The sequence below is a fragment of the Osmia bicornis genome, chromosome 12 (assembly GCF_907164935.1).
Source record: "Osmia bicornis bicornis chromosome 12, iOsmBic2.1, whole genome shotgun sequence".
NCBI classification, from domain to species: domain Eukaryota; kingdom Metazoa; phylum Arthropoda; class Insecta; order Hymenoptera; family Megachilidae; genus Osmia; species Osmia bicornis.
In genome coordinates, this window is record NC_060227.1 from 1403741 (window position 1) to 1421329 (window position 17589).

The 17589-nt window shown below is 34.1% G+C and overlaps 1 protein-coding gene across 4 annotated transcripts; it reads left to right on the plus strand.

The window, feature by feature from the left end:
- The first annotated feature begins 272 nt into the window (after positions 1 to 272).
- On the plus strand, positions 273 to 16264 carry LOC114875014 (neurofibromin). 4 transcript variants are annotated; one of them, XM_029184855.2, is made up of 22 exons: positions 273 to 530; positions 2275 to 2602; positions 2685 to 2903; positions 3027 to 3711; positions 3794 to 4064; positions 4133 to 4510; positions 4600 to 4786; positions 5437 to 5466; positions 5611 to 5684; positions 5932 to 6761; positions 6830 to 7131; positions 7208 to 10602; positions 10670 to 10810; positions 10876 to 11134; positions 11194 to 11309; positions 11444 to 11560; positions 11992 to 12051; positions 12200 to 12402; positions 12481 to 12667; positions 12742 to 13004; positions 13082 to 13252; positions 13421 to 16264. In XM_029184855.2, exons 1-21 carry the CDS (start codon positions 471 to 473, stop codon positions 13167 to 13169), a joined length of 8193 nt encoding a protein of 2730 aa, XP_029040688.1. In that variant the 5' UTR covers positions 273 to 470; the 3' UTR covers positions 13170 to 13252; positions 13421 to 16264. The 4 variants fall into 4 exon arrangements, with proteins under 4 accessions (XP_029040688.1, XP_029040687.1, XP_029040689.1 ...); XM_029184854.2 differs by having other exon boundaries at positions 275 to 530; positions 11965 to 12051; XM_029184857.2 differs by lacking the exon at positions 273 to 530 and adding an exon at positions 1662 to 1747 and having other exon boundaries at positions 11965 to 12051.
- The last annotated feature ends 1325 nt before the right edge of the window (positions 16265 to 17589 follow it).

Here is a 17589-nt window from a genome sequence, read left to right on the forward strand (position 1 = left end):
GAAGCACAGGTGATACTCTGCATACCGACATTATGGCATCCGGGGTGTCAGGGATCGCGACGTATAAAGCGTATCTCTAACCCTAGTAGTTCTCAAGTTGATAAGTGACACGGACGGACGTCTTTGCGCTTTATATATGTATATAAGATTATTGAAAGAAAAATCAGAATTATTTTTTATCGTCAGTAAGGGTGTTTGAATTTTTTCAGTGTACGAGTAAAGTGGCTAGATGGAAGCTTCAGTCGGTAGCGGTTCCATCTGTGAAGATCTTCGTCCCAAAGGCCGCTGTAATTCTTGAGGGCTCTGTCTTCGCGCCCCTCCCCAACGGAAGAGAAAAACCGAGCCAGTTGCGGCGCTTTCTCGATTGGCAGTCGACGTTCGTAAATGGCGACGTACCGATGTCGAGTGTTCGTAGCGAACTGGTGAATCGTCGTACGTGATGACGGCTCGTTACTGAACCTCGGACGGCGATGGGCACGCAAAAGCCGGAAGAATGGGCGAATTTACTGATCACGCGTTTCGAGGAACAGGTACATCCCAGCTGTTTTACCTTTCCATTCTTGTTCCATCTGCCTTCCTTCTTCGTAACCGCCCCCTCTCTTTCTTACCTACCCTCTTCCGGTGCTTTCTCTCATTCTTTCTCACTCCCTTCCTGTATTTACCAGTGAAAAGCTACATTTTCATTCGTGAACGTTCCTAAAGTGTGGAGAAATTAAACAATCGGGTGACATGAGAACGTTGAATACGTAACTTTGACAGCAGTCGGCTATGTTCGGTGCTGAATCCTATAGTATTTTTCTTTATAAGACAATCGACACTTTACGTATCAATGGTATCAAAATGAAGTGCAACATTGTGTTTTACTTTTTATGATCTATCTGAAAATTTGAAATGACGCAATGGCTCTAAATCAAACACTGACAATTTCATTTTTTATTTCCACTTTTTGCAGGTATAATCATCAATGGTTGATATATTTGTTCCTGTGAATACACCGTCATTCGTTTATTCGTTGATTCGTTCATTCATGGGAAGATGCTTTCTCGCGGTCTCCTCCCTCTACACGCCGTGGAGTCCACGGTTTGACCTTCGCCCCTTCTTCCTTTCCTCTCCATCCCGATAGCTATTCAGTTAAGGTGTATATAGGGTGTCCCAAATTCTACATGTTCTAATAATTTCAAAAGAATTTTAATTTCCTCATGATATTTAAAAAATCTTTTAAATATTTTAACTATAATGAAAATTCGAAGATGTCGTAACGAAAGCAAAACAATTTTGTTTATTTGTTTCATTAAATTATCGTTGATTGTAATTAAACAGATATTATATAGAAATTGTATAATATGGTATTTGTTATTTCATATGCATGAATTATCGTGTGATGAAATATTTTGAACAGAAAAAAAATGAAGTTTAGGGATGAGTTATTGGGATACCCTATAGAGTTTCATTCCCCGTCCCGTAATCCCTCTGTACCCACGCAACGTCGCTTCCGTCGTGTCACGGATACATGAATGGAAATTGCATTCACTTCACGCACGGCTTATCGAAGAATTCGAATCTATGGTATATACACTTGAATGCGTTCAAATGCGATTACATGTACATGTATGTAACTTTTGAGTTTTATTAAAGGCATATGCCATTGAAACTTGGTCTTCGATCGGTCAATATATATGTATACAAATGCAACGTGTAATGGATCTTAATGTGTTTCATTAATGTTCTTATTCGTTAGAGTTTCATGGTAAATATCATTAAATTTATACTCGTTCGATACGCCGTAACGGAAGCTAAGATAAGGATAATTGTTGCTTCATAATTAAGAATAATAAGTCAATGGTTTCTATTGTACAAGTTCCTAAATTATTACCAGGGATGGCGTGCAAAATCGCTAACAGCGATTTATCACAGTGATCGCAAAATCATGATCATCGCCGTGAATTAACTTCATTCACGAACGTGATCGAGATTGTTTCTTTTTTTCTTTAGAGTAATTGCCCACTGTAATCGTAATTTTTTATTTTGATTATGACATAGCTGCCTATGATATAAATTTTAAATTTATATTTCAAAATTATATTTGAATTATAAGTAGCAGTTCATGTCACCTCTAATTTATTATATCTTTCAGATATATAAATATAGAATAAAAAAGTAATTTATTCGTTTATTATGTTTTCTATGTTTTAATAAACTAATTAATTTAGTAAGATAGCTGATTATAGTAATATTTTATTAAATTATTAAAGTTATGATTTTTTTATATTCCAGTTGCCGTGTCACAGTGGTCCTCAGACCACCCACTCTCGTATGAACGAAGAGAGGAACAAAAAATGCCTAATACAAATATCTCAATATCGTTTCTCTCTGGTAATATCCAGTCTTACAAAGATACTTCAAGGTGTTAATGAAATGGTGCCATGTATTGGGGGTCAGCGTATATTTCATAGCACAGATCATGATCGGCATTGCTATGAATCTGTAATCATCATCTTAGATACTTTGGAAAAATGTCTTGCGAATCAACCAAAAGACACAGCTAAATTTGATGAGGCTATGAATGTAAAGTTTCTGCTTAAAGAAATATGCCAGTTTATAGGTACCAAAAATTTTAATATAGATTTTTATCAATTTAGTGCTAATTTCAATGCATAAATATTTTAAATGTTAATAACTTTCAGATATACCAAATGATATTCCACAAAATGCTCATTTACGAAATTTGGCAAGTAAAGTTTTGTTCGCGCTAAGCTTAAATTTTTTCAATGCTGTGTTTAACAGAATATCTTCAAGACTTCAAGAGCTAGCAAAATGTGGTGATGAAAATGCTGATTACAGTGACATTGAATTAATTCAACATATTAATGTGGATGTTTATAGATTAACAAGACTTTTAAATGGTAATTTCTTTGTCTTAATAAAATATCCTAAAGTCCTATGTTTTTGATAATTCTAAATAACTAAAGTAATTTAATAACTATATTTTATAAGGGTGTGCTCCATAATTTTCGTTATTATTGCAGAAACAATACAAAAATTCAAACAACTCAAAAAATCTGCGCACATAGTTCTTATGAATTCCTTGGAAAAAGCAATTTGGAATTGGATGGATACTTATCCACATGAATTTGCCGATCTTCAAAAGAAACCTAATGAAGATCTCGGAAAAGTATGCGAAGAATTATTTGACATCCTTGATACATTCGCAGACAATAAAAAAGGAAGAACTGCTGCTGTTTGGCCTTTGCAAATTATGCTCTTGATACTTTCACCAAAAGTTCTGGAGGAAATAGTTAATGCTGATTTTGGTGCTGCTTGTTCGCCAAGACATTCAAAGAAAAAGCAATTTATCGATAGTGTGAAACGAGGCCTAGGAATGCATGGCAGTTCTAATAGGCAACTAGTAGAAGCTGCTGCAGTAACTTGTATTAAACTTTGCAAAGCATCGACCTATGTAAACAAATCGGATGCGAATAATGTTATATTCATGCTTGTTCAGCATGTAATGACCGATTTGATGTCACTACTTTTTAATCCAGGAAAATCATTTTCTCGTGGTCAAAGTTACGTTGCACAAGACATCGACCTAATGATAGACTGTTTTGTTAGCTGTTTTCGCATTAAACCTCACAACGAAGTACTTAAAGTTTGCTTGACTCTGACTGTCCCAGCAACGTACCAGTTTGTCTTGGTTAGCTCGTTATACAAGTAAGAGAAAATTTGTATTGTAATGTATAACTTGCATCCAAGTTATTTTATTTGATAACATCTGATAAATTTCTTATTGTAGAATTGTAACTCAACCAAGACTGCCATGGTGGCCTCAAATAGATCTTCTGTATTCTCGTAGTGCAGAACTTAGGAATATGTTTACTGATATTTTAAATAAAGTCACACAGAGTTACATATCACACACGCCGTTGCGAATGATTCAAAGTTTAACGCTCAAAGGTAAAGAACAAAACAAGTACAGAGATCGTGGTGAAGAAGTATCAAGTTATAGAAATGTACTTTTATGGATGGTAAAACTTATTCATGCTGATCCTATGTTATTGTTAAATGTAAGTACTTAAAAGTTTTAGCCAAAAAATTTATACTTACAATTATTAATTTTCACTTCATTTTATAGAATCAAGGAAAAGCTGGTCACGAAATACAAAGTTCTACACTGGAATTAATTAATGGTTTAGTTTCCTTAGTTCATCAACCAACAATGCCAGACATTGCTCACGAAGCAATGGAAGCGTTGTTGGTGTTACATCATCCAGATAAAATCAAAGCCTGGAATCCAGAAGCACCAATTAATACTTTCTGGGATGTTAGTTCACAAGTTCTTTTCTCAATTTCTCAAAAATTGATTCAACACCAGATTGTGAATTATACCTGTATATTAAAATGGTTGAGAGAGATATTAATTTGTAGAAATGCTTTTTTGGCACAAAATAAGGATTATGCTAATGTGGGTAGTCAAATAGCAATTTGTAAGCAAGCACACATTAAACTCGAGGTGGGTTTACATGATAAAATTTGTTTTGTACTAGATTATAATTTACTTTAAATAGATTATAATAAATTTATTGTATTTTTATTTTCCAGGTTGTATTTTTCATGTACTTGTGGAGTATAAACATGGAAGCTGTTCTAGTGTCAATGTCTTGTTTTTCGTTACTCTGTGAAGAAGCAGAAATTCGTTGTGGTAGTGATGAAGTAGCAGTAACTTGTTTACTTCCTAACTATCATCTATATCTTGAATTGGCGCAAGCTTCTACTGTGTTAATCACTGGTGAGTTAAGATGCTCATGTCCATAGAATATCATTATATCAATTTATTTTTTATATAAAGTTTCCTACTTTCCAAAACTAGAAGCAGAAATTCGAATCGAAAGAACAGATCCGAAAAGAAGTAACAACTACAATATAGTTCAAATTTTACATTTAAAGGGTGAAGTAGGATAAAATGGTCAAAAATGCTTTTGAGCTAATTGTATTTGGCAATACATCATTCAATAGTTTATCGAAAGAGACCATTGTACATCAAGTTTCAACCCTGTATCTCAACCGGGAGGATTTATAAATAAAAAAATATGAAAAAATTTGCAATTATAAATTTTACCCTGTAACTATCCTTTCAGCTGAGATATAGGATTGAAACTTGGTGTCCAATGATTTCTTTTGGTAAGCTATTAAGTGGTGCATTGCCAAATAAAATCGGCTTAAGAACACTTTTGACCATTTTATGGATTAAAAATATCTATATGTGTATATGTGAATAGTAGAAAATAATAAAATCAATTTCGATTCGGGTATCTACTGAAAATGTTCTTACTCGAATTCAAACATTCATTCCTGAATTTTTGAATTCACTTTGTATTTTGATTAGTATAACCCTTATATGGCTGCAGTAGAGTATTAAAGACCTTGTTACCATAACAGCCAGCGGAGAAAGTAAGATATATAATTATGGTAAGTTTTATTCAAAATTTATTTATCTATATTATAAAATTAATATTATTATATTCATTTTTATTTATTGTAAGCAGATTATGTACATTAATAATCATTTTAAATCATTCAATATATTAAACGAGTAAATTGTATACTTTTTAGGACGCGCCGCTTTGCAAAAAAGAATTATGGCCTTATTAAGGAAGATAGAGCATTGTGTAAATGGTGTACAGCCTGTATGTATATACGTATAATTCATGTCTTTTTATATATAATATATATTTGTATAGTAGTAACAGTGTATCTTAATCCAGAAATTCTTTTCAAAATTGATACACCAGAATCGTTAATATAATATGTTATAATTAGAAAATTAGCGTGTAGCCTATTTGCTGTTAAAAATTTCAAATTTCACTATAAAAATGCTTGCAATTATTATTTTTCTACCACAAGCATTATTATTATATATTTCTCTGTGATTAGGCTTGGGAAGAGACATTTAGAAATTGGGAAGTGACTTCAGAGCAGTTAGTGAATTATCCTAAATCTAAACTTGAAGACGGTCAAATGGAATCATTTCATCGAAGTACAGGAAAACGAAGAGCATCGCATCAAAATTCGGAACATGAATTGGAAGAGCAAATTAACGAATGGGCTAATATGACTGGATTTCTTTGCGCATTAGGCGGAGTATGCCTACAAAAACGTTCTTTGAATAGACCGTTATCAGGAATAGCACAAAATCCAGATTTGAAAAAAGGTTCAAAACAAGAACCTACGTCTTGTTTGTCAAATCCAAGCCAAGAAGTACAATATTGTACGCAATTTGTTTACAGTTTATTACGTTTATTAATTTGCAACAACGAGAAATTTGGAAATCAAATTCAGGAACATGTTAAAGAATTAGTTGGACACGAAATGAGCCCAGCATTGTACCCGATACTTTTTGATCAGATAAAAAGCATAGTTGAAAAATTCTTCGATCAGCAAGGGCAAGTTATAGTAACTGGTGTTAACACAAAATTTATCGAACATATAATATTTATAATGAAAAATATCTTAGACTCAAAAACGGATCAACCTTCTGAATATCTTGGAATGACTAGTATAGAAGGGATGATGTTAGCAATTGTCAGATATGTTAGACATTTAGATATGACAGTCCGTTCGATACAAATCAAGACAAAATTGTGTCAGCTTGTCGAAGCGATGATGAAAAGACGGGATGATTTAGCGTTTCGACAAGAAATGAAATTCAGAAATAAACTTGTCGAGTATTTAACCGATTGGGTAATGGGCGCTACTCATAACAGGTAAATAATCTTTTTAAAATTACTATTGATTTGTTTTATTTATTATATATTTTTTTTTAATATTCCAGAGACTTGGATCAAGCTTGCATGGAAGCAGTCGGTGCACTGTTACGTGGTTTACCTCTTCAACCGGAAGAATCTGACCGCGGTGATTTAATGGAAGCTAAATCTCAATTATTTCTTAAATATTTTACCCTTTTCATGAATTTGTTGAATCATTGTAACGAAGCAGCCGGTGAAGAAAAGGAAATTATGTCTCAACAATCCTGTTTAACTAGCAGCAAATTATCAACCTTGCATAATGCTACTATACAAGCAATGAGTAACCTTCTCAGCGCAAATATTGATAGTGGTTTAAGACATTCATTAAGTAAGTTAAATAATATTGATTTTTTTTAAATTTAGAAGTTACTAATTTATTATATTTCATATTTTAATTTATATAGGATTGGGTTACGATCCAGATCTACAAACGCGTGCAGCATTCATGGAAGTTCTCACTAAAATTCTTCAACAGGGAACAGAATTTGATACACTAGCAGAAACTGTATTAGCTGATAGGTTCGAGCAATTGGTTCAGCTGGTTACAATGATCAGCGACAAGGGAGAATTACCTATTGCAATGGCTCTGGCTAACGTAGTTACAACAAATCAAATGGACGAATTGGCACGAGTTTTTGTAACGTTATTCGATGCTAAACACTTATTATCACCCCTTCTGTGGAATATGTTTTATCGCGAGGTCGAAGTTTCCGATTGTATGCAAACATTGTTCCGAGGGAACAGTCTTGGAAGTAAAATAATGGCGTTTTGTTTCAAAATTTATGGCGCAAGTTACTTACAAAATTTATTAGAGCCTTTGATCACGCCGTTGCTGGACGATCCTACCACTGGCTTTGAGGTCGACAGTGCAAGAATAGATGCCAACGAGAATATAGAACAGAATGGTCATAATTTAATAGCATTAACTCAAAAAGTATTTGATGCAATAATATCATCAGCTGATCGATTTCCACCGCAACTGCGATCCATGTGCCATTGTTTATATCAAGTACTCAGTAAAAGATTCCCACAGTGTCCACAGAATAACATTGGAGCTGTAGGAACTGTAATATTTCTGCGATTCATCAACCCAGCCATTGTGTCGCCTCAAGAAATGGGTATTGTAAATAAACCTGTGCCCCATCATATTAAAAGGGGCCTCATGTTGATGTCTAAAATACTTCAGAACATCGCTAATCACGTGGAATTTAGTAAGGAGCAGCATATGTTACCTTTTAATGATTTTTTACGAGCGCACTTTGAAATTGGAAGAAGATTTTTTATACAGATAGCATCGGATTGCGAAACGGTCGATCAAGCCAGTCATCCTATGTCATTTGTATCGGATGCGAATGTTTTAGCGCTTCATAGATTGCTTTGGAATCATCAAGAAAGAATCGGCGACTATCTAAGCAGCAGTCGGGACCATAAAGCGGTAGGCAGAAGGCCTTTCGATAAAATGGCCACGTTATTAGCATATCTTGGCCCACCGGAACATAAACCAGTTGATTCACACTTGCTGTTCTCCTCGTCTTATGCTCGGTGGTCAAACATCGACATGTCGTCGACTAATTTCGAGGAGATTATGATGAAGCACAATATGCATGAAAACGAAGAATTTAAGAGCATCAAAAATTTGAACATCTTCTATCAAGCAGGTACTAGTAAACAAGGATACCCAGTGTTTTATTATATTGCCAGACGTTATAAAATTGGCGACACGAACGGTGATTTGTTGATATACCATGTTATTTTAACTCTAAAACCATTTTGTCATTCCCCGTTTGAATTGGTTGTCGACTTTACGCACACGTGTTCGGACAATCGGTTTAGGACAGAATTTCTCCAGAAATGGTTTTACGTGTTGCCCAAAGTCGCCTATGAAAATATTCACGCGGCCTACATTTACAATTGCAACAGTTGGGTAAGGGAATATACGAAGTTTCATGATAGAATTTTGGCACCGTTGAAAGGTAACAGAAAGGTTGTCTTTATCGATAGCCCGGGTCGTTTAAACGATATGATCGACGTTGATCAACAAAAGTTGCCTGGAGCAACGTTGTCTCTCGACGAAGACTTGAAAGTTTTCAACAGCGCTTTGAAACTTTCTCACAAGGACACTAAGGTATCCATCAAAGTTGGACCAACAGCTATACAAATTACCTCGGCGGAGAAATGCAAAGTACTATCGCATTCCGTTCTTTTAAACGATGTTTATTACGCCTCTGAGATAGAAGAAGTTTGTTTAGTAGATGACAATCAATTTACATTGACCATTTCGAACGAAACTGGCCCGTTATCGTTTATTCATAACGACTGTGATAGTCTGGTGCAGGCTATAATTCATATAAGAAACCGATGGGAATTATCACAGCCGGAGTCTGTGTCTGTTCATCCGAAGCTAAGATCTAAAGATGTACCTGGGACATTATTAAACATGGCGTTATTAAATCTTGGTAGTTCGGATCCAAATTTAAGGACAGCAGCGTACAATCAATTGTGCGCTTTAACCGCGACTTTTGATTTGAAGATAGAAGGACAATTGTTGGAAACATCTGGACTTTGTATACCATCAAACAATACTATATTCATTAAACACTTGAGCGAAACTTTAGCTGCAAATGATCCACATCTTACGTTGGAGTTTTTAAAGGAATGTATAGAAGGATTCAAATTGTCGAGTATCGAATTGAAGCATCTTTGTTTGGAATACATGACACCATGGTTAAATAATTTGGTAAGATTTTATAAACCAAACGACGAAGGTGGGAAACGTCAAAAGCAAGTTACAAATATATTGGAAGAATTAATTACATTAACCATCGAGGAGGTAGAAATGTATCCGAGTATTCAAGCAAAGATATGGAGTACAATTGGAAGATTGCCTGATTTAATAGACACGGTTTTGGATAATTTCATTCAACGCAGTGTTAGCTTTGGACTTGGTTCTCGAAAGGTTGAAATAATGGCCGACACAGCTGTTGCTTTGGCCTCTGGAAATGTCCAGCTGGTAGCGAAGAAAGTAATAGGGAGACTTTGCAGAGTTGTCGATAAAACTTGCACTTCTCCAACTCCGTTATTAGAACAACATACGAGATGGGATGACATAGCTATTTTGGCTAGATATCTGTTAATGTTGTCCTTCAATAACTGTTTGGATGTAGGAAAACATCTACCATATTTATTCCATACAGTAACATTTCTAGTTTGTTCTGGAAGTCTGAGTATGCGTGCCTCCACTCATGGTTTAGTTATTAACAGCATTCATTCACTTTGCACCTGTAGCTCTCCTTCTTTCTCAGAAGATACTTATAGAATACTGCGAATGAGTTTGGATGAATTTTCTCTTCCAAAATTTTATTTACTCTTTGGTATCAGTAAAGTGAAATCTGCTGCGGGTACAGCATTTAGATCTAGCTATAAACAATCGAATGAAAAAGGGTACAGTAACGAGCGGAGTATTGCGGGGACGCATGATAAAGAGAGACTTTCGTTAACCAGTTTAGAAATTATTACGGATGCCCTTCTTGAAATCATGGAAGCTTGTATGCGAGACATTCCTCACTGTGATTGGTTAAAAACCTGGACTTCTTTGGCGAAAAATTTCGCTTTCTGTTTTAATCCAGCTCTTCAACCTAGAGCTTTAATTGTTTTTGGATGCATTAGTAAAAGTATAACCGATCAAGATATGAAGCAGTTATTAAGGATATTAATTAAAGCGCTTGAGAGTTTCAATGATATCACTTTGCTCGAAGCAATCATTATGTGCCTCACCAGACTACAACCGTTGCTTAGACCCGTAAGCTATTTTCTTTTTTCGATACATATATTAAAATACTCGTTATATTAATTTTGATATTTTCAAGGAATCTCCTATACATCGATATTTATTTTGGGTTGCGACTTCAGTTCTTCAATTAGACGAAGCGTCTTTGTACGCGTGTGGTTTAGCTCTCCTTGAGCAAAATTTGCATACTTTAGATTCGCAAGGAACTTTTGATGACAAGGTAAAAATTGATATATCTCAATTGTGATACGAGTTTCTATTTTTATTAAGTATTGAAATTTTTAGACTTTAGAATACGTCATGATGTCGACGCGTGAACCTTTGGAATGGCACTTTAAACAATTAGATCAAGCTGTTGGACTTTCATTTAAATCAAATTTTCATTTTGCATTGGTTGGCCATCTTCTCAAAGGATACAGGCATCCTACACCAACCACTGTCACAAGAACAGCCAGAGTATTAACCATGTTATTAGGTATTGTGGCTAAACCATTCAGAAGAGATAAATTTGAAGTCACACCAGAGAGTGTTGCCTATTTATCTGGTAAGTTTGTAGAAATCTTGTAACATAGATTGAAACTAACAATTGTTTTATTTTGGTAGCATTGGTGTCTGTATCTGAAGAAGTGAGAAGTCGGTGTCATATTAGACATGCAGTTACCAAAAATGCAGAATCTGGAAGTACAGACTGCCTTGATATTTTGCTTCCACATAATACAGTAAGTGATTTTTATAAATTTCTTTTACAATATTTAAATTATATTTAAAAATGCCATTGAGCCAAATTTACTTGGCAATGCACCATTCAATATTTTACAAAAAAACCATTGTACTATTTTGTACTATTATATAGGATACATCTAGTTCAACGTCAAATAATCCTACTAATCGCCGACAAAAATCTTGGGATTTACTTGATCAGTCTGCGCTTACTCAAGCTCGGCAACAGAAACAATATTCGACTCATCAGGTATGTTTTATTGATTACATACGACATACACGTACGAATAATTCATAACGACATCACATCATTTCAAAATACAATACTTGTACTTTAGTTTTGAGTGAAAGCAGATTAAGTATTAAACATTGTTATAACGCCATATGCAATATTTTTTATTTTGGTATTATGCAACAAGCAGCTACAGATAATTTTTTATTTAAATTAAAGGAACAGAGAGAAATTTTTCCCTCATTTTTCCCTATTATTTTGTGTTTTTTATATGTACCTCTGTTTGCTCTTTCGATGCCTATTCTCGCAACTTTCTGCCTTGCCTGTGCCTGGATTGTATGCAATACAATGCGACTTGTCATTTATATGTACCATACTTCATCAATTTGTCGAAAAATGACGATGTATACGTCATTAACAAGACCGGACGGATTTTATTTAAAACGCAGCGATCATTTTCTGTACCAATTACAAAGGAAACAAAACCAACTGAAGAAACAGATTCGAAGGTAATTATATCTTCATTTATTATTATTTTCTTTTTGAATCATTATTATGTTTATGGAAAAATTTTGTTGTATATTTTAGAATTTGCTTTTACTAAATAATAATTAAATTAAAAACATATACGTAAATTGACATTTTTCATTTATATAGAATCGAAGCACCAGAGTAAGTGTGAGCAATGAAAATAACATATTGCTCGATCCAGAGGTATTGACAGACTTTTCGACTCAAAGTTTGGTTTTAACTGTTCTGGTCACTTTGGTCAAGAATTCAACTGATGAAAATGAACAACGGATTCTTTATGAATATCTTGCAGAGGCCTCTGTAGTGTTCCCAAAAGTTTTTCCAGTAATGTAAGTCATTATTCTTTGTTAAGAAAGTAGCTATTATTAATAAAAGACGTGTTTAATGTTATTTAATGTTATTCACAGTCACAATCTACTTGATGCAAAAATTAACAGCGTCTTATCCTCCTGTCATGACCAAGGTATACTGAATTCTGTACAAGCTATCATACAGAACATAATTGCTTGCGAGGATACAAGTCAACAGCAATTACATTATTTGCAAAGCTGTGGATTTGGTGGATTGTGGAGATTTGCAGGTCCATACACAAATGTAAGTAACCACGCATAGAAATGCAAATAATTTTAATTGATTGAACACAAAATTAATTATAACGTGTTTCACAGTCGAACTGCACAGCGGAAAGCGCTCAGTTATTTGTAAATTGCCTGAAAGCCATGGTAGAGACCTGTTTACCAATCGATGAATTCGATGGATCAAGCGGTAATGAAATACCAAACGAGAGATGTAAACGAAGTGATGTTCATCAACCGGAAATCGCAACGCGAAATAAAACTTCTATCTATGGGACTGATCGAACGAATACGTCTGGTTTTGCAGAAAAGAAAGATGAAATCACGCGAAGTACTGCCTCCTTTGGGTACAGAGAGTAAGTGATCAAGATATTTTAAATATTACAAAAATACAATCAATGATACATGATATTGATAACAGTAGTAATTTTAGTCGCAGTATCGATAGCAGAGGAGATATTTCGCTGAATTCTATGAGCCAAGGAGAAAACACTAGCAGTAGTAATAGTTTGCAACCTTAGCGATTAGCATGTGAACCTAAGAAACAGTGTGGTAAACATGGGCGAAAAGGACAAGTTGGTCGGAAATTGCATCGGCAACTAAGGTATGTTCACTACTTAATGAGACATATAAATATTTTCTTTTTGTGCCAATTAATATCATATTTTAATTTAGTAAAAATTAAGTATGAAAACTTAGCATGGGTATGATTTAAATGTCAATTATTATATTTTATTTTATTAATGTAATTTGTATATGTTTATGTATCAAGGAACGCAAACATTTTGGCTCCGTGTTACTGCTGCAACATGTCGAATCAGTTTAATCCAATGCCGTCCACCTCACGTTAATGAACCCACTGGAATGGAAGCCAATAGAGAATCGTTCGTTAATAGATACTCTGTTTTATTAACAGTATATATCAACGCTTGCGTATTATTTTGAAATTTTCGTTCAATACAATGACTAATTATGAATTTTTAATCATTCAGAGAGGCGTTGTAGAATGAGCCATCGTTGGCTTTTATTGTACCGGTGTTATTTCGTACAAATAATGTTTATCGAGCATATGAAAATTGTTTGAATCGTTTAAATAATTTGTATAGTTGATCAGTGCAACTATATGGTTCCAACGATAGGAATTAAATATTTATCTAAATGTTTTTATCTCTTTACAACTAAATATTTTTGTATCATAGAAAACTCTGTTTCTATCTCTGAAGAAAATTTAATATAGCCTCGTGTTGTTAGAATAAAATGGATTATATACATAGTTTATCAGGGAAATTTAATTTCTTGTACAACTATAAAGAATTAAACGAATGTTATTTTTTGTTAATACATCGTAGAAGAAAATGGTATTTTATGACAAAAGCTAAGTTCCACTTAGAAATTGATTACGATAAGAGGACAAACAAAAAGGAACGACATAGTTGTTACATTATAGCGCGATGAAATGAAAACTGTTAAATAGAAAAATGGAAATGCGTTTAACGGAAATCTGCTGCAAGCATCGGTAAGATGGATCACCACTAAACAAGTTCCATCGAAATGGTAATGAGCGGTGATGCGCAGAGTGGAATTTCTGTCACTAAGCTCCTTCATGTTCTTTAAGTATGAAGGTATCATTGGGCCCCAGAAATTTTAAGAAAAGGAGAAAGCTTTAATTTAATGAAATAGAATACTACAGACGAGAAAAAAATCCCACGACTGCGCATCAATGGTAACGAGTGTTCACGACGCCTATGTAAATAAATATAAGAGTTTTCTACGTGCATTGAGACCTAATATCTCAAGAGATGAATAACAGCGAATATTTTATGTTATTAGATACGACGAGGAAATCGAAAATTGACTAGAATAGAATTCTAGATCAATGCAGAATCCTTTCAACAACAGTATATCATTGTACGAAAGAAAACATTTATTCCATTTTATATTTATTTTTTGAGTGCAATTGTATTTTATTTAAAAGAAAAAAGAAGCGACGAAGCATATACATAATATGCGATTCTCCTAAAGAAAAAAGAAAAAAAGAAAACGCGTTTACTTTTGATAGAATTTCGAGGGAGTCAGGAACTCGTCTCTCGAACATCATAGTATAGATTCAACCCCTTGCGCTTGCCTATTATTTATCAATGCATTAACACTAGATGTCAATATATTTTTATATTGTTAAACGTTTACTAAATTTTTAGCGATGAACTTTAATCGAATGTTTCTCGTTTGATGAATATACTTATATAATAATTTACAATATTTAGTCAAACTATTAATGGTAATATATTATATATGGAAATAATACATGTTTGTATTATAGGTCTCAGAGAGAGAGAGAGAAAAAAAAGAGTGTCAAGGGGTTGACAAAGGCGCTCTGGACCAGCATGCGTCCGTTGCATCGAAGTTTCCTTTCGTCTTAGGATGCTCGAGCAGTCGGACGGTCATTTCTAGAGTTCTCTAAAATAAAACACCAATGATTCTATTGTCTACAACTCATTAAAGTACAAAGCGAGACCACGTGTTATTTCCCCCCTCAAGTGTGAAACAATACCGAGGGACACTTTATTAGTAATTAGAAAGAAAACCAACGATTGGTGACGATACACAAATGTTGGTTTTCTTTTTCTTTTCTTTGTCGAACGATGGCTAAGAATACGAAAAATATACATTAAATATATTGTCCATCGATCACAAAAAGTCCCATGAGAATAGCGCAATCTGATTGGTCGAAGCGATCACATCTACTAATTAGGCTCTTGTAAAACTAGGGGATCTCCCTATTGCTCTTGTGTCGTCCCGTGAGACTTTTTGTGATCGGTGAACAGTACGAGCAGTAGATTTATCGTAGCAATAGAATACTTGTAACGAACTCGATTATACGTTTGTACATAGTATTATAAATATATTATATGCAGGTCGTTTCGCAAATTGTCAGATAATGGCTGATCGAAAATTCAGTAAAAGGTGCTGATTAAATGATACACGATTCAATGTTATAACTTTTTCAAGTTGGCTTTGTTTTATTAATGGTACTCGATATTGCGAATCCGCACAATTAGGTACGACACTTTAATTACGAATTTCAATGGTTTTGTTTTAATTACACAAGCACAAATTTAAAGGTGCCGAATTTTCTCTTAGTGATTACTGTAAAGCTTACAGAATACTGTGTGTAGAATATTTCATACAGTATATTACATTTAGGAAATAATAACTTAAATTAAAAATTAAATAACTTGCCATGTTTTCATAGACTATTGATTATTAATTTTTAATGTTTTTAATGTATTGTTTGACGAAATGTTTTAGTATTCTTTATTTAATTTTACTCCAAAGGATCGACCCTTCATATAATTTAAATTTTCTATGTTTGTGAAAGTAAATAATGAAATTCAATTTGTTCCATATTTAAAAAGATATTTAAAAACATAACTTTTTATGTATTTTAGTGCATTATAGGATTAAAAATTGGTATTCGATAGTCCATTGAAAACATTAACAATTGATTTATTTGTTAAGATAAAAAAAGCGCATGTTGTGTAAGTATATCATATCCTATGAAACACTCTGTATATACATATAAATACACTATATAAATATTTGTATAGCACTTGCACATTTTGAAGATTTATAATTTTATGAAGACGAGATTCTTTTAAACTGATCGAATAAGAAAATATATGTTATTATTAGGCAAAACGTTTTATATAGATTCGAGTATCCATGTCGGATGTTGATTTAAAATACATATATTGTTCACTGATCACAAGAAGTCCCATGAAAATAACGCAGTCTGATTGGTCGCGACCCACCTACCTCCTCTTGCCCCTGTGTCGTCCCGCGAGACTTCTTGTGAGCGGTGGACAGTACAATCTTTTAAATGCTTGTACTTAGATACTTTTGGAGCATCTGGAAGAAACGTGGTTAAATCTAGTTAAATGTTTAAGTGTTATATCTATTTTGTGCAGCAATTACGACTACAAAAGAAAACCAGAGGTCTCTTAAACAGAAATAAAAATGTTTCTTGATGTTTTCGCATTACCAACGTTAAAATTATCGAGTTTTTTGTGAAAGTTCAGCAAATAACGAATTAAAACAATGCTAATAAACTATAATTTACAATGAATCACGAACAAAACAATATACGATTTTAATATTTTCAAACATATATTTATCTTCGATCCCGTTCAGTATTCTTATTGATTACCGCCACAAATTCAACATTTTTAAAGTTCGATGCCGGCACTATCTATACAAAAACAGCGGAAACTACTCGACAACTTATCGATCGATTTTGGTGACCACTTGATTAGCGCCAGTGTCGGTCGCCGTGGGGTTTTAGTCAATAGGAATCTGACACTCCACCGCCGCCCTCGCCAAAAGGTCGGTGTGGGGTCTTATGTAAGATTTCTCCACGTTAAAAGAAATAAAGAAAATCCCTTTATATCTTCGCTTTCCTTACATTCCTGTATCCCTTACATCCCTGCATTCCTTACATCACTCCATCCTTTACATCCCTGCATTCCTTACATCCCTCCATCCCTTACATCCCTGCATCCTTTACATCCCTACATTCCTTACATCCCTCCATCCTTTACATCTCTGCTTCCCTTACATCCCTTACATCCCTCCATCCTTTACATATCTGCGTCCCTTACATTCCTTATGTCCCTGCAACCCTTATAATAAATATATTACAAAGACTGGATCGAGTAAAGGTAAGTAAAGGTAAGTAATTTTTGAATTTTCATTTTTTACGCCCTCTAGCGGCAAAAATGTGAACTAAAATTTCGACCTCGAGTCAGCGCCATCTGGTTTTGGAAAAAGGAACTAAATCATGCTGAAATTTTGGCCCTCTAGCGGCAAAAATGTGAACTAAAATTTCGACCTCGAGTCAGCGCCATCTGGTTTTGGAAAAAGGAACTAAATCACGCTGAAATT